This window comes from Salvia splendens, chromosome 17 (assembly GCF_004379255.2).
Source record: "Salvia splendens isolate huo1 chromosome 17, SspV2, whole genome shotgun sequence".
Taxonomy (NCBI): domain Eukaryota; kingdom Viridiplantae; phylum Streptophyta; class Magnoliopsida; order Lamiales; family Lamiaceae; genus Salvia; species Salvia splendens.
In genome coordinates, this window is record NC_056048.1 from 1,170,010 (window position 1) to 1,187,466 (window position 17,457).

General features: G+C 38.1%; 2 protein-coding genes across 2 annotated transcripts; one reads left to right on the plus strand and one right to left on the minus strand.

Moving 5' to 3' along the window:
- Positions 1-67: 67 nt before the first annotated feature.
- On the minus strand, positions 68-5,127 carry LOC121775391 (probable LRR receptor-like serine/threonine-protein kinase At1g53440). Its single transcript, XM_042172474.1, has 24 exons — positions 5,055-5,127; positions 4,785-4,956; positions 4,410-4,481; positions 4,168-4,236; positions 4,005-4,076; positions 3,861-3,932; positions 3,697-3,768; positions 3,521-3,592; positions 3,364-3,435; positions 3,225-3,296; positions 3,087-3,158; positions 2,897-2,968; positions 2,764-2,829; positions 2,614-2,676; positions 2,504-2,542; positions 2,380-2,429; positions 1,941-2,305; positions 1,678-1,873; positions 1,486-1,602; positions 1,312-1,421; positions 1,022-1,232; positions 716-953; positions 490-640; positions 68-409 (listed from the first exon to the last, which is right to left on the minus strand). Exons 1-24 carry the CDS (start codon positions 5,125-5,127, stop codon positions 68-70), a joined length of 2,910 nt encoding a protein of 969 aa, XP_042028408.1.
- Positions 5,128-9,328: 4,201 nt separating this feature from the next.
- On the plus strand, positions 9,329-15,865 carry LOC121775186 (probable leucine-rich repeat receptor-like serine/threonine-protein kinase At3g14840). The gene is made up of 23 exons (XM_042172217.1): positions 9,329-9,552; positions 9,663-9,837; positions 10,998-11,069; positions 11,168-11,236; positions 11,375-11,446; positions 11,526-11,597; positions 11,704-11,775; positions 11,859-11,930; positions 12,016-12,087; positions 12,182-12,253; positions 12,331-12,402; positions 12,592-12,663; positions 12,784-12,849; positions 12,934-12,996; positions 13,078-13,110; positions 13,215-13,252; positions 13,328-13,903; positions 14,052-14,204; positions 14,284-14,402; positions 14,484-14,694; positions 14,769-15,006; positions 15,083-15,233; positions 15,315-15,865. Exons 1-23 carry the CDS (start codon positions 9,471-9,473, stop codon positions 15,666-15,668), a joined length of 2,976 nt encoding a protein of 991 aa, XP_042028151.1. The 5' UTR covers positions 9,329-9,470; the 3' UTR covers positions 15,669-15,865.
- Positions 15,866-17,457: the final 1,592 nt, after the last annotated feature.

Sequence of the window (17,457 nt, forward strand, 5' to 3'; positions counted from 1 at the left end):
CCAAATGAGAATGTTTTCTAATTCTGTAAACGAGAAAAACGCATTCGAAGAATGCGATTTGAAGACATTAACAAGTTTGGACAAACAAACCATCCAAGTAATCACCACTTTCCTCTTTACTAATAGAATGGGACAGTGAGCTACCAAACCATGGTCCATCCATTAACAACCCACTTCCCCCGAACGCCTCCTCGTCCGCCCCATCGCACTTGACAGCTGGCGCTTGAATCGGGATTGCACCTTGCAGCATCCCCACCACTGAGCTCATGGAGGGCCTCAGAGTCGGGGAGGGGCTAGCGCACAGCAGCGCCAAGTTCAGCATCTCCATCGCCTCTTCCTCCGAGTACCCCAACCCAAGCCTCGGGTCCACGAGCTCCAACAGACTACCTCGTTCTTGCAGCACGTACGCCTTCACATTTCCGAGAACAACACCATTTCAAGAATGCCATCAAATGTAGACAACCACATGAAAAGAAGAAGCTTGCTTACCCAATCAAGAAGGTACAAGTACTCCTCTTCTGGCCTAAAACAAGTGTTGCTCTTCCCACTGACGATCTCCAACGCCACAATCCCGAAGCTGTACACGTCCGCCTTGTCCGTCAGGTAGCCCCTCATCGCGTACTCGGGCGCCATGTATCCTCTGCAAATGTATTTCATATTTTCATCCACATTGAACTCATTCTTGGCAACACAATTAGCTAAAAGGAGAGCTTACACGGTTCCAGCAACGCGCGTGCTGATATGCGTGTTCCCCTCTTCACCAAGCTTCGCTAAACCAAAGTCGGATATCTTGGCATTCAGATCCTTATCCAGAAGAACATTAGTTGCCTTTATGTCCCTGTGGATGATCTTCAGCCTCGACTCTTCGTGAAGATACGCAAGCCCCCTTGCAATCCCTAGACATATCCTTTTCCTAGTCGACCACCCGAGGTCCAGCCTTTGTTCCGGACAACCTTAAACGAACAACCAGAGAGTCATAACACCACCACCAAGAATATACACTTGGGAGACACATACTTACCAAAGAGTGCCCGACCGAGACAGTTGTTCTCGAGGTATTCATAGATCAATATCAGTTGGTTTGCTTCAATGCAACATCCAAGGAGCCTGACGAGGTTGGGATGTTGCAAGGCCGATATCATGCCCATTTCATTCAGAAATTCGCGGTTTCCTTGCTTTGACCTGGACGAGAGCTGCTTAACCGCAATGGCTGTGCCATTCAACAGGGTACCCTGAGAAGGAAGCGCTCTTCGTTATCCCTCACTGTCGTCACAAGGAAATAACAAAAGGCGTACGTACGTATTTACTTACCTTATACACAGGCCCGAATCCCCCCTCGCCTATCTTGTTAGCGTTATCAAAGTTGTTTGTAGCTTCTTTGATCTCTTTTAAAGTGAAGTAGCCATCAAGTCCTCGGAGTTCTGCATCAAGTAACAAATGATGAACTTGCAAACGCAGGTAAGCGAGAGACTGCAGTTATATTACCTTTATCTTCGCCTCCTTTTCCTCCGATAACACACAAAATCAACAGCACGGCCGCAGCAGAAGAGAGGACGATTCCAGTAATGGCTGTGGCAGTTAATCCGGTGCTAACATTAAAATCTGCAAAGAACAAAAAGCCAGTCTCATGATTATGCAGAAACGAAATGTGAACCGAGAATGGTTTGGAATACGTACTAGGCGTCACAGCAATAGCAGATATCAACGGTCCATATACGCCTCTGTCAGGAATGGCGGTCGTCCCCTTTCCTCGCCAGTACAAGTGGATCTCCAACGTGCCACCGCTCACGAAGACATCAAAGTCTCTATAGATACCTTTCCTCACACCCTTAGCTTCCTCTGCTATGTTGAAGTCCGTCAAAACCACGCGCCCCTGCAATGGAAAGTCGGTATACATGGAAATGAAGCCAAGAATTCGACAAAAGCAGGACGCGGCTTACTTGTATCGCCACATCAAAAATCCTTTTCCCATTGCTGCTAAACTTGGAGTCATCGGAGAAAATTATTTCAGCGAAATGGAGGCGTACTCTATACATTCCTTTGCGCAAGCAAAGGCCGTAGTACTTAAGTGAAGAAGGCGAAAGACGAGCTGTTTCATAAATTGATGCGTTCTGCGACAACATTGAAGTGTTGTTTTCCGCCACGAATCTCCCCCTGTCGTTTCCTAAGTAAATGCCAGTGCTGCTGTATGCCCATTTCTCAGTGGATTCAAAGTGTGATGGACCTGCATCGATTGCGTTCTCTTCGTATTCATTTCCTTCGAAGCTAACCTTTACTCCTCCGCAGTTTATGAATACCGAGGTGTCTGGAAATACAGCGACAATGAGTAGTCGAACATGGAACCTAGCTGTAAGTAGTTACATGAGCAGAAGGACTTACAGCCGGGGTTACTCGCGCAATGAAGGTCTCGTTTCAAACACCATAAGGTTCTGTAAGAATGGTTCATTTTCGTGTTAAAAACAAGAGAACTGCCACAGGCAATAGGGAATCAAGAGGAACTCACGATTTGCTCGATGTATTTGAATGGCTTGCAACTAAATTTCTGCAGACACTCAAGGTGTGTTAGTACCTACTGTTAAAAGGTTCGAATCAGTTATAGAAACGAGAACGTACACAGTGGAAAACTGTCGGCAGCTTCTCACAGAAGGCTTTGTGAAGCTGTTGTAAGATACATCCCTACAGTTTGTTTGTTTGTTCGTTCGTTCGTTAGTTAGTTAGTTAGTTATAAATTTCCGTTACTCTCGATTTTGATATAAGTCTCACATATTCTGTCGGCTATTAATGATCCAAGCAGGTATCTCTCCAGTCAGCAAGTTGTTAGACAAGAACCTATAAACGAACATAAAACATCGTTAAGACAGAAAAACCAGATAGGAAATCGTAACGATATACGTACATGAATCTCAGTTTTGCTAACTCTCCAAGCCTGCCTGGGATTTCCCCATTCAACGTATTGAAACTGAGGTCACTGTCAAAGATAATAGAGTTAGATAGCAAATATAATTGGATTTTATCAACATTTTTCTGAAAATCGTACACGAAATGATCTGATAAGTACTTATGATGTGAGAAAAAAACAAACTTACAGAGTGTCTAGTTGAGTCATGTCTCCTAAGTACGCAGGAATCGTGTCGTTGATCGAGCAATTTCTTAAAATCCTGCATCACATCGACGTGAGCATCACTACTGCTGAAGAACTTATCAGTAGAAAAATATGTACTCACAAATACGTCATGGCTCTCATCCGCTGCAAATTGGGGAAACTCGTGGCTGTTCCCTCAAGATCGGATATCCTCCTGACGATAAACGAAAATATGTTTGTTACAAGAACGGTATCAAGAGCAAACAGATAAGAGAGCTTACAGATCTGTCAAGTTTTCCAAACACGATATTGCTGCAGGAATAGGACCCTCCATCGATGTCCCTTGCAAGTCTCTGCAACGAGTTCAGTTTGAATCATACCTAAATAGTAAATACCATAAAGGTCCGAGTGAAGATTGGTCGAAAGAACCAGACTCACAGTCTCGTAAGTTGGCTCCACTTTCCAATGAAATCGGGTATTTTCCCCGACATTCTGCTCCCGTCTATCCTACTGCGAAGAAAACACCTTGCAGTTTAATCTTAGTACAATGTCAAAGTTCAGTCTGTAAAGAAAGTGGCATTTTTCGTGTTTTGGCTTATTCTTATATAACGTACAAATCTGTCAAGTTCCTTAGATTGCCAAATGTCACCGGTATAGTTCCACTGAAGTTGTTTGCGGAAAGCATGCTGCGAAAATCAAGAGACGAAGATAGATATGATCAGCAGTTTGTTACTAGAATGGTTTTGGATGCTTCATAAATTATGATCAGAAATCTTACAGCCTCTTCAGGTTCCTCAAACTTCCAAGATTCTCCGGTAGATTCCCTTCGAGCAGATTGTCTTCCAAGATCCTAGAATTCAGACAATGACAGTTGACACTGAAACATTCTTACTCACATAAAGTAGCTTGCATTTTCACTTACAGATTATTGAGAGAGGTAATGTTGCCAATTTCAGCCGGGATTTCGCCACTAATATGGTTTCCAAGAAGGCACCTGTGATGAACAAACTACAGTGTTTGGTATCCAGGCTATGGCCGTGGCTGGCAGAATTTTTCGAGGTAGGAAAAGAGGAATAAAAACTTACAGCGTTGCAAGCCGAAGCTGGCCAAATATTTTGGGAATCGATCCATATAGGTAGTTTAGAGTGAGATCTCTGTAATAGAATTGTACAATCAGTATTCATTGCTTAGGACAAAATTGAATCATCTTTCGACATTACAAGATCGAATTTGAATGCATACACAATGACCAAGTACATAAAATGTCGAAAATTCAGATTATACAGTCGGAGCAAGTAATGATCGAAGGTAAAGATGTGTCTCTTACAGCTCTTGCAGATGTGTGAGTTTCACAAACTCCTCAGGCAAAGTTCCTGTCAAGTTAAGACCCCTCAACTGCCTGCATACGTGAGACGGGAAACTATGATCAAATGAGGCAGAGCCATCTAACATAACAGCTAGCAATTTGAACAATTTGGCAGTAAGTAACGAGAGAATGGACACGCTCCGTTGCATGTTTCACTGTACGAATCAATGTATGTTCAGTCAGATGTCTCAATACACGGGAGATTCGTTCGAGAAAGCATATCAAGACATGGCTAAACCTCCACATATATGAATTTTTTTAGTTTATATTCTATTGCATTATGGTTTTTTATATACAACATACAAATAATGAGCACATAAGATAGCAAGAACATACATGTGAGTAACGTGGCATACGGTGCTATTGTTAAACGAGCAGTCGCACACCACACTGCTGTACACATTCCTGACCCCTTCAGTGAAGTTAAATCCACCGTGGCAGGAGCTTCGATTTACGTTGTCCCAATAAGTGTTTTTTAGCTTTGAGGATATTGTCTGAAGAACAGCAACTGCACCAAGAACTAGCATAGATTAGAATCCAATTTGGGAAAAAAATGTTATGCATTAAACAATCAAGTTTTATATTTTGTAAACAAGAGGATTATGCCTTCATGTTGAAGCAGAAGTTGAGACTCAGAAATCAGAACTAGAGTTGCAAGAACAAGAATGATTTTCTCCATAGACTCCTCAAGAAAAGAGGTGGCAATGAAAAGCAAAAAAAAAACTAAAATCTTTGTTGTGGTGTCTCACTTTCAACTTTTGTACTAGTTTTTAAGTAATTTTTCTTTAATTTTAATTTGTCATGTTTTAGTAGTATGATTTTTATATGTTGTTTGAATTAATGTTTGATTATTAGGATTACTTAATCCAGGTACATAATCTTATCAATAAAAGTAAAATTTCAGTGATAAACTATAGGACTCATACTGTTTTTTTTGGTTGAAATCCACTTAATTTTGAATAAATTATTGGAGTTGTTTCTATTTAGTGGCATTTCGTATTTACGAAATCAGTAATAAACTATTGGTAAAATGGGAGATTTTGTGGTTAGAAATCCAGTTCAGTTGAATAAATGTTCTTAGTTAATTATTAAAATTAGTTGAAAGTTTTGAGAAAAATGAATACTAGCAAGTATATTCTCTATCATATGTTTGGAAAACATTAATTAAAAATCATTGTGAATTTTGTTTCAATTTTGTTTCTATCACGTATTAGTAAGATGACAAAAATAAATAAATAAATAAAACATGGTTGGGGCATTTGTGGAAAATATTTCATAACCTTCCGAAATACTAATATTTTGACCATGAAAATGCAAAGAAATCAACACGGAAAATAATATTCCCATAAAGTTTATAGTCCATATTCCTTAGATGGGCATTAAATTTCATTCCCTTAATATGTTTCACAATAATATTAATATTCATTAATAGAGTATTATTTCGAATTAATTTGGACGATTTTATTTAGTTCTCTTTCCTTCCTTTTATCGATGGGAAAGTTTATGTAGCTTTAATTCTTAAAGTAAATTCGAGATACTGAAATTTAAAATGGATGTGTGTTTATTATGGGTTTGGAGAGAGAGAGAGTGGTGGGATTTATAAACTAATAGACCTTATTGTTTACATATTGTTTAATCAAAATTTATGCTAGTTATACTCTCTATATAAATACAGATTTATATTTTCCAATATATTATTTGGATAAATTAAGGACAAGTGCCCATTTCCTAATCTAAATCCAATCTATCATAAACATCAAATTGAACAATCAAGAGTTTTACAATTAAAATCAAATAATTGAGCAAGTGGAAGAATTTAATTGCATAGGTGAGTTTGCCAACAGGTAGTCAAACATGTAGCATGTATTCGATTGAAATACTTTTGATATAATAGTGCACTTTATTCAATGAGTCTGCTGTATATCAGTATATTTGCAAGATGTTAATGATTATTTATATATGCTATAATATAAAAACAATAATGAATTCAGAAAACGGAACTTGTAGAATCGAGCATAGTGAAGACGATGGTAAATGTGGTGGCTACAATTAGACAATGATTAGTGTAGTTTTCTGATAGCATTAATGGACAAAGTTGGATTAATCGACTTTCAAATTCACCTAAATCCATATCAGTATAGAAATGTATATTTGAAATAAATTACTTAATGATAAAAAGAAGTCTACAATTTTTTTCATCGACTTTCCAAACATTTGAAAAGCAAATCTTGATTTCAAACATATTATAAAAACTGAATTTAACTTTTTCTAGTTTACTCGAATTCTACTTAAAGGTGCGATTTCATGCATGCACACTAACACTGTTACACTATTGCCTTTTTGCATTTTATTTAAATAACTATATATAAGACCAAATTTCATACACAAAAATAATGAAATTCAAAATTTCATACATAAAATACGACGACATACGGTTCAAAATTGTAAAGCGCCAATGCGGGTGGCGTCTTCACTAATAAAAAACGCCAATGTGGTTAGCGTTTTTCCCATATATGGAATAGATAACAAAATGTGTACATTTTTGTAATTTTAAAAGCAAAGTGCCCTAGAAACCCGATTTTCCCGCTGTAACATTTGAGTTTTTGAGGGAGTTGCAGGCTGCATGAAGTTAGAAAACTCATACGTAATGCATTTATTGCATTAAGCCCACCTACAATTGTTGACATTCTTAGTCAACTTTGGTGGCTTCCACATGTGGTGGATTATCTCAACAGACTTTACGGTAGTTCAGTATCTACATTATATAGATGTGGATGGTTAAATCGAAAGACAACCATACAAAAATAGGCTAAATTGGAATTAGCTTCCCTTCCCGGTTCAGACGATCCGACCAGATTCACAATCCACCGTTTTAGGCCATCCGCAATGGGCGGACGATGGCACGCCCGATGGCGCGCATCGTCCGCGCCATTCATCGTCCGCCCCCACTGTGGGTGTGTGGCATAGGCCGCGGACGATAGTCGCGGCCTATGCTTCGGGCGCGACTTAAACCGCGGACGATGGCCAACGTCCGCCCCATTGTGAAGGCCGCGGACGATGGCACGCGGACGATGGCACGCGGTTTCGTTTTATTATAAATAGCGTTCATTTGTAACATTTCATTTCACACGATTTCATCTTCGAAACTTACATTTACATAATTATTACGAAATGGATTCAAGCCCCAATAGCCCTACGTTTAACGGAGAGGCGCATCGGCCGGGTACAGAACCCGGCGATTATCGTTCGTTCGGCGACAACACCCATTACGATCCCGATTTCAGTACGGAATCGTATGGGTTCGCCCGATGGCAAGGACGATGTTGCAGACGCACAAGGCCCTCAAGAAGTGCACCGACCCCGAACAAGCCGAGTATCTCCGTGCATTACTCGATGAGTTGCGTATGAAGTTGGGAATTGACCCGACTTAGTTTTTTTCTTTTTTTAGTTGAATGGTGTAATTTTTTTTATTATTAAAACTTCGCCGCTTGTTATTTAGTCATTTTTTTTACTCGTTACGTGTTATTTGAAAACAGTTAAATTAATTAAACAAAACAACAAAATGATGATGTGGCGCGTCATAGGCCGCGCCTTAGAGCGCCCCACTACAGGTGGAGAAGGAGGAGGATAAAAATGCTGACGTGGCGCGCCTTGTGGCGCCCCACTACTGATGGTCTTAGAACCAGACAATCAGACATTTCCATATAAAATGGAGAAAAACCAATAGAACGCGCAGACTTAAATGCCGAAACTTCCAAAGCTTATGTTGGACGATTTTGATTCAACTAGGTTGGTACTGAGTCTTGTGATTTACGAACAGATGTATACCGTTACTAAACCGAATTGAAATCAAGACCATCATAAATTGGCTGAATTGAAATCAACGTCGCGCTTAAGATTGTCTGATTCTCATTTTGCCAATCTGGAACCGAGCAATTAACCGGTCCGATTCACGCCGGTTTAGTACGTTTCACGCGCCACTATTCTTAAAGCTAACTTTTTTTGTTACCGTACATCGCCCACGGTACCGTTTGCTTCAGTCATAATCCAAATTCACAAATCTATAATTAAAATTGTTATTTATTTGTCGTCGTATTATTATTTTTTCTTGATATTTGAGATCAAAGAAGTAAACAACTACGTGGTAGCTACCACCAACTCGTTTGACAAATTTAATACTCCCTCATTTTTCGCAATATTTATTCATTTTTTATAGAGGGAACATCATTTTTGGTCCACGAACTTTGTCAAATTATCATTTACTTTGAGTTAGTATCATTTGAGGTACTTTTTACTATTTCCAATTTTTTTTGGACGAAAATACCCTCAATACCTTATAAATATCTTTACAATATATTTTTGACAAATTTTCTAAATATAATTTCACCTTCAATATTATCATTTAATTTTGTGACATGCAAGAAAAGATCTTTATTCAATTTTTTATTATTAAAGAAAAGTTCTTTATTCAATTAAAAAAAAAATTAATGTAAAAAATTGAAGAAGCAATTTTACTTGCATGTCACAAAATTAAGTGATAATATTTAAGGTCAAATTATATTTAGAAAATTTGTCAAAAATATATTGTAAAGATATTTATAAAAAATTATGAGTATATGATAAATTTATTAAAAATATATACACTTTAAGGTATTGAGGGTATTTTCGTCCAAAACAACTTGGAAATAGTAAAAAGTACCTCAAATGATACTAACTCAAAGTTCATGGACCTAAAATGATATTTTCAAAGTTCACGAACCTAGAATGATACTTTGACAAAGTTCGTGGACCAAAAATGATGTTCCCTCTTTTTTCTAATAGTAAACGCGTATATATAAATAAATTTACACTTAAATATATCAACTAGCCAACTAGACTTTTCTCTCTTCATTTCCTTATTTATCTTCTTCTCAGCTCACAAGTCACACCCATTCCCCTCTCTCTCTCTCTCTCTCTCAAATCTAAGCCTAATCAAGCAAACATGATTTCATTTTCCAGAAATTGATTCCACATTTCTTCATAATGTTGTATTTCCGGAGGTTTATTGCGTTGATTTGGTTTGTGAGCTTGGTTTCTGGAGCAGCGGTTTTGCCTCCGGATGAAGGTTTATAGATATAGGCATTGTGTTTTTGTATATTTGAATCTTATTTATTGAGTATTTTGGTGAATGATTTTAGTGAAAAATGTGTTGATTGTGTTTGTGGATTTTGGCAGTGGAATCGCTGAGGGTGATAGCGAGGAGGTTAGGGAAAGGGGATTGGGATTTCGGCGTGGATCCATGCAGCGGGTTGTCGGGTTGGGCCAACCCGAACCCGGTTAAAGGCAGTGAAAATGCACTGACTTGCAACTGCTCGTTTGACAATAGCACAACTTGCCACGTCACCAGCATGTGAGCTTTTTCTAAACGCTTAATAATAATACTCTAAATTAAGAAAATTTGACAAATTTAGATGTTATTTGAATAAAATGATAAAAAAAGAAACGAAAAAGTTCTTATTTTGATGAAATGATCGTTTTGAGCATCACCAACGGACCATTTCTATACATGAAATGAGATGATTGAGAAAGATTAATTTTTTGTGATTTAATATTTTATTTTAAAATTTTGTGATCCGAATGACTGTTATCCATTTTATTTAATATATGAATGGACCATTAATTTAAATATTGTGTGATGGTGGAAATAATCTCAGCATATTATTTTTTGTAGGAGAAAAAGGTAGAATAATCTTAATTTTGTTCCTTATAAAATTTGATTCGGATTAATGTATTTTACTACTTTGCAATAGTTTTTAATAAAGAAATTGTCAACTTATAATTTCTCTTTTGAATTTTCAAACTCAAAAAACAAAAGGACCACCCATACACGTACTTCTTAAATACTGGGGTACTCATAACCTGTTGGTCAATATTGTGTTCCCAACCATAAATTGAATTATTACTGTAGAAATTCAGAATATGTCACAGGCCAAAGGCAATAAATAATAATAGTTTCTTTCTTTCTGTTTTCAGCTGAATATTCTTTAAATTTTTGGCTATTTTGTTGCAGTTAATGGATTGAGAATTTTGATTAAATTAAAAGTATTTTCTAAATCTAGGTCCCTGTGTTAGGTTGTGAATTAAATGAAAAGTATTATATGTTGCAGTTAATAGATTTATTTAATTTACTTTCTCTCATCTCTCTTAATTTATTCTCTCTTCTACTTTATTTTACTTTATTTAACTCATTAAACATAATTTTCTTAAATCTCATGCTGAAAAGAAACGCCTCAAGTAACGTGGAACGGAGGGAGTATATGAATAAGTCTCGAAGTCGTTATTTACATGTAGAAAATAATACTAAAGCTTATGTGCTGTCAAATTGCTCATTTGGCCCAACATATAATTTAGGAGTACTTTTCTTTCCTACTCATGTCAGTCATATTAAATGCATTGATCATTTCTACATTATTCTTTTAATAATAAATTTCAATAAAAGGTTATTTTTCCAAAATTTTGATTGTCAATTAAACATTTTTTTATTTATATTTTTGGCCCAATATAATGCAGAATTCTGAAGGCCCAAAATCTGAATGGATCAGCCCCACGCGAGTTTATTAGGCTCCCATTCCTTCAAGAGATGTAAGTACTTATTTTACGAATTAAAATTAATTTTTAATTCAACATAAAAAAAGTAACTAATTTAACTGCCGAGTTTCAATTGCATATTTCTTCCACAGTGATCTCACTCGGAACTACCTCAACGGCACCATTCCTCCGGAATGGGGCTCCATGAAACTCGTAAATATGTACGCGCTCTCTCTCTTTGCGCGCGTGCACACACACACACACACACGCACATGGGTGTTTGGATAATTAATTGAATCAAGATTTGCAAATAGGAGTTGGATTTATGTTTAACTAGTGATGTAATGATATATATGCAGTTCTTTGCTTGGAAACCGTATAACTGGTTCGATACCAAAAGAGCTCGCCAACATCACTACGCTTCAGCAACTGTAACATTTCCCCAAATTTATGATTTATTTGATGAATAGAGTGTTTGCTGGTGATCTTTCTCATATTAAAAAATTGTAGTGTTTTGGAGTACAATCAGTTGTCTGGAACTATACCTCCCGAGCTCGGGAATCTTCCTCAAATACAAAGACTGTAAGACCTCTCTGCAAATTCCTTTCCCCCTCCCGCCTTCGTATTTAGATGGTTTGTCATATTAATCGCTGTTTTTCTCTTCGTTTTCTATAATATCATGGTGTAGACTATTTACCTCCAACAATCTAACCGGAGAATTACCGGCAAGTCTAGCAAAACTGAGCACTTTGACAGACTTGTAAGTTTCTTATCATTTTTATTATAGTAATCTCGTGATACCGTGCTTCAGTCTTTGACATATCGAAATGTTTTCTGATGCAGTCGTGTTAGTGATAACAACTTCATAGGAAGCATACCGAATTTTGTCCAAAACTGGACAAACATGGAAAAACTGTAAGGGTTGATCAACATTTACATTGATGTTACCATCTCTTTAATTACTGATTATCTCTTGATATACCGTGTCTTTCGATTACAGAGTGATTCAGGCTAGCGGTCTAGCTGGGCCGATCCCTTCTGGTATTGCTTCCTTAACCAAAATGACTGACATGTAAGTATAGATTATGATATATTATAAGATGTTATTCTGACATTGAGAAGAACTAATAGGATTTACGTGTATTCATACGATTAAAAACGTGCAGGAGAATCAGCGACTTGAATGGAAACGATTCAAGTTTACCATCTCTTAGTCCATTGAAAAAGCTAAAGACACTGTGAGTGTGATTTTGTTATTGCTATCTCGTACCGTATTCATTGCTTTTATATGACTCTGGTGGATCTTGATATGCAGGATATTGAGAAGTTGCAATATTGTTGGAACATTGCCGGAGTATATTGGAGATATGACGACCCTCAAAGTTTTGTAAGTAAAACCTTTTTCCCGTTGTCTTAAGTTTGTTGTTCTCACGTATTCTAATCTGAAAACTATGCATACTCTTTGAATTCAGTCTTTTCAAAACTTCGTAGCACTATTTGCAAGGCAGCGTTTGCATGTAACGAAATAAATTATCCGTGCGTTCTTTAACTGATTTGTTGTTTTTGCTTTGTGCAGAGATCTAAGTTTCAACAAACTAACCGGACCAATTCCCGAGAGCTTTATTGGTCTATCAAACACGGACTACATGTAAGAGTTTCGATCTACAGCCATTACTAGTGTATTTACTCGTCATGTTTTTTAATTGATCAAATTGCTATGAACAATAATAACACTATTCAATGCTAATTCAACACGCTCGTGCTGCAGCTATTTAACTGGGAATTCTCTAAGCGGGCGGCTGCCAACTTGGATGCTCAAAGACGGAGACAACATGCAAGACTCCCTCGCTCTTCTACGTGCTTCTCTTTTAACCGATGAAAAAACAAATTTGTTTAAAATGTCTTAATTTGGATGCAGTGATTTGTCTTACAACAACATTACGTATGAAAGTTTACCAGCAGAGTGTCAGCCGCGTAAACTGTGAGATTTCTAACTCTTATCTTTACGTGGAAACTTATAACGGATCGCTAAACTTACTTCGATATGATGCATTCTTTCCAGAAACTTGTTTGCCAGCTCGAAAGGAAACACCAAGTGAGTTTCTAGCACTTATGATTTTATAACTTGCACAACTCTTTTGTCCTCTTTCGTATTTTGTATCTATTGAATCTTACGTGTTGGTAATATTGTCATGGCAGTAGCGCTGTTTCCTGCTTAAGAAGCAGTTGCGAACGAAGTAAGTGATAATGCAAATGGTATACTAATTTCTTGTTATAGCAAATGTTGAGAATTCGCCTCTTGTTCGTCTCAGAGTATTACTCTCTTCGCATAAACTGTGGAGGAAAACAAGAAGCGGACGACAAAGGAACTAGCTATGATGATGATACAAATTCTGGTGGAGCGTCGAATTTCTTTAGTAGTAGGACAAACTGGGGATTCAGCAGCACTGGCCACTTCTTGGACGACGATCGCCCTAGAGACTCCTACACCTGGCAGAATGCCTCAAGCATTTCCGGACAGAACCAGAAGCTGTACACGGATGCACGCCTCTCTCCCCTCTCGTTGACTTACTACGGATATTGTTTGATGGACGGAAACTACACAGTAAACCTTCACTTTGCGGAGATCATGTTTACTGATGAAAGAAAGTATAGTAGCCTCGGAAAGCGTATATTTGATGTCTACATTCAGGGAAAGCTGGTGCTGAAGGATTTCAACATTGAACTTGAGGCAGGAGGTGTGAACAAGCCGCTCACGAAAAACTTCACTGCGGTCGTTGCTGATAATACCTTGGACGTTCGCTTCTATTGGGCCGGAAAGGGTACGAACGGCATGCCTGTAAGAGGAGTCTATGGTCCTCTCATTTCAGCCATTTCCGTTGATCCTAGTAAGTCTTCTACTTGAATTTAGTATCTACAGTATCGAATTTTTTTCGATAGATACTAAATTCGGACATTACATGTAGATTTTCATAGTATGACATTTAGACCGTGTTTTCACTTCATCTGAACTCTACCTATCTCAAATCTGTTTAGACTTTACGCCCCCGTCTTCGTCAGAAGGCGGAAGCAGTATTTCTGGAGGTGCTATAGGTGGTATAGTAGTAGGAGTTCTTTTGGCAACCATTTTGGTTCTAGGCGTTCTCTGGTGGAAGGGCTGTTTTGCACGTAAAGATTCGATGCACGATGGTACTTACTCTACCGGACATAACCATATTTGTCTTATTTTTTCGAATGACATTCTTGACTTATTTGATTCTGTTCTCAGACTTGAAGGGTTTAGACCTTCACACTGGATCATTTACACTAAGGCAAATCAAAGCTGCCACGAACAACTTCGATCCTGCTAATAAGATCGGTGAAGGTGGTTTTGGTCCTGTATTCAAGGTAATAGTACTAAACAACAATATCATTACCATTAGCCTTACTCTTCATTTCTGATCTTTGTTTACTGTTCTCTTTGTAAAGGGTGTTTTATTAGACGGTACAGTCATTGCTGTGAAGCAGCTTTCTTCCAAATCAAAGCAGGGGAATCGCGAATTCATAAATGAAATAGGCATGATTTCTGCCTTGCAACACCCTCATCTTGTTAAGTTGTACGGATGCTGCATCGAAAGCAACCAGTTGCTGCTCGTGTATGAGTATTTGGAAAACAACAGCCTTGCTCGCGCACTATTTGGTAATCTCTACAACAATTCTAACCTCAACCGGTCGTGTTTTTAGTACTCGTGTATATAAGCTATGCGTTTGCAGGTCCAGAAGATCTGCAATTGCATTTGGACTGGCCTATGAGGCACAAGATCTGCATCGGTATAGCAAGAGGCTTGGCTTACCTCCACGAGGAATCGAGACTGAAAATTGTGCATCGTGACATCAAGGCCACGAATGTGCTCCTTGACAAGAATCTAATGCCTAAGATATCTGATTTCGGACTAGCCAAGCTTGACGAAGAGGATAATACTCATATAAGCACGCGTGTCGCTGGAACTTTGTAAGAACCTAATTAATTTGATGTCACAAACTTAATTTTAGTAAGAAATTAATAAAAACATTAATTTTTCTTGCAGTGGATACATGGCTCCTGAATACGCGATGCGAGGCTATTTAACAGACAAAGCAGACGTATACAGCTTTGGAGTAGTTCTCCTCGAAGTCATATGTGGAAGGAGCAACACCAGCATGAAGACAAAGGATGATTGCTTCTATCTTCTTGATTGGGTATTTTACAAATTTGACCTTTTTCTCGTTATGACTTTATTTATTATTCATGGAATAAATTCATTGATGATCGTTTCACAGGCTAATACGTTGAAGGCGAGAGGAAATCTACTTGAGCTAGTGGACTCAAGGCTGGGATCAGACTTCAACAAAGAAGAAGCGATGACGGCCATCAACGTGGGGCTGCAGTGCACGAATGCACTGGCTGCAGAGAGGCCAAGCATGTCAACCGTGGTGAGCATGCTAGAGGGGACTGTAGGCGTTCAGCACTTCGTCTCAGGCACGAATGTCTCGGTTGGGAAGGTTAGGGCTGATGAGGTCACGGAGGGGCAGAGTATATCCATGGACGTGCCGTGGACCGGATCCTCGACAAATACTGTTGATCTGTACCCGGTGACTGTGGATACTGAATACTGGGAGAAGAGAGATCTCTAGAATTTTGAAGTTTTTTCTTGTTTCTTATCAACTTTGTATATTTCTTGACTTTTTTTTATGGCTTTGTACTATTTTTTCCCTTCCCTTGTTGGTGATGTGTAATTAGACAATTTTCTTATTTGTCACATTACTGTATGATATAGGGAGTTGTTACACACTTGATTAGCCTTATTATTTGAAGTTGGAGTTGAAGAAAATGTTGTATTATTAATTCCATTTTAATTGGTATTTTGTCGTTTGGTTTGGATGAAGATGAGTAAATGTTGAATTATACTGTGACAAACATTGTAGTACTAGTATTTACAATTGGATTGTATCGCTACTCACTAGTACTACTTGTTGAAAAGTAAAATGCGGAAAATAAAATTGAAGAACTCTTGAAGACTAAATTTTGATTGATTTGAATTGTTTTGTTAATACATAGTACATCCCTATTTATAGGACTAGAGAAGTAATGTACCTAGGAACTAAACAATTTGAACTATAACACTATTAATGTTATATTCCTTGAAACTCTAAAGTGACTCTTTCCAATATTCTTGAGACTCCACACTTTCTTTTCCCAATATACTTGGGACACCTAAAGTGATCTTTCCAACACTCCCCCTCAAGTTAAGTATCGAGTTTTTTCGAAACTTAACTTGCACGATCTTCACTTTGATAAATAGTTTATACTCGTATTCAGGAGTTCTTCAATTTTCATTGACAGTTTATACTCGTATCATAGAGTTCCTTCAATTCATCATTGATAGTTTGTGCTCATATCATAGAGCTTCTTCAATTCTTCATTGATAGTTTATACTCATATCAAAGAGCTCTTCATCATTAAAAGTTTAAACTCATTTCAAGGAGCTTCTTCAATTTTTTGTTGACAGTTTAAACTCGTGTCATAGAGCTCTTCAATTTTTGATTGACATTTTTAACTCGTGTCAAGGAGCTATCTTAGATAGTTTTTGCTCGTATCTAGGAGCCATCTTAGATAGTATTAGCTCGTATCCAGGAGCCATTTAGATAGTTTTTGCTCGTATCTAGGAGGCAAATCATTTTTTTTCTGACTGGCAGTTTTTACTCGTGTCGAGGAGCTAATTCTGATAGTTTTTGCTCATATCGAGAAGCTACTTTAATTTTGGAGGACCAAAGTCCCATTCCAGCTCAAATTCATATGAGCCCAAATACTTTTCATTGTTTCCCTTCTTGAGCCCAAATAGTAGGCCCAATTATTTTCTTTTCCTGGAAATGCTCAATTGAGAAGACCAACAGCAACCTACCGCTACACCATTCTCTCTGAACTTCTCCGATTGATGATGGCCATGCCATCTGATTTCCGAACGCGGAATCATCCGAGCCATCTCCCTTGTCTTGACATTGTCAGCAGTTTGACTTATCTTCCTTCTTTCTTTCTGGGTGGAGGTATTTCGGCCTCCTCTCTGTTATTCGTTCAGTTCGGGCTCGGGCCTCCTTCGATAGGCATGTGCGTCGGTGATTGCCAATCCTTTTCATCTTGAAATAGGCTGGAGTGCTCTCTGCTTTCCCTCACGGGCCTACCTGACTTTGCCGCCAGCAGCTCCATTTCCGGCAGCTATTCTGGCCCTACTTCCCGATGTAATCAATAATTTCCTTTCTCCAAAGACTCTTCTCGGTTATAGCAACTTGCTGCTACGAGAGTATTCACCTCCATTCCTGCGGTCATCGTATCGATCTTCTCCGGCTTTCATTCCCACTAACCATCGTCTTATTCTGCCACCAGAATTCTTGATGGGATTTGACGATGGCTACTTCGAAGGTTTTA

Excerpts from the sequence above, each read along its gene's own strand:
- LOC121775391 (XM_042172474.1), bottom strand. The coding sequence starts at position 5,127 with ATGGAGAAAATCATTCTTGTTCTTGCAACTCTAGTTCTGATTTCTGAG. Across the intron at positions 3,297-3,363 it reads TTGGAAAACTTGACAGATCT|GAGGATATCCGATCTTGAGG; the intron begins GTAAGCTCTCTT and ends GTTTATCGTCAG. Across the intron at positions 3,159-3,224 it reads ATGAGAGCCATGACGTATTT|GATTTTAAGAAATTGCTCGA; the intron begins GTGAGTACATAT and ends GATGTGATGCAG.
- LOC121775186 (XM_042172217.1), top strand. The coding sequence starts at position 9,471 with ATGTTGTATTTCCGGAGGTTTATTGCGTTGATTTGGTTTGTGAGCTTG. Across the intron at positions 13,111-13,214 it reads AGCTCGAAAGGAAACACCAA|TAGCGCTGTTTCCTGCTTAA; the intron begins GTGAGTTTCTAG and ends TTGTCATGGCAG. Across the intron at positions 15,234-15,314 it reads GCTTCTATCTTCTTGATTGG|GCTAATACGTTGAAGGCGAG; the intron begins GTATTTTACAAA and ends ATCGTTTCACAG.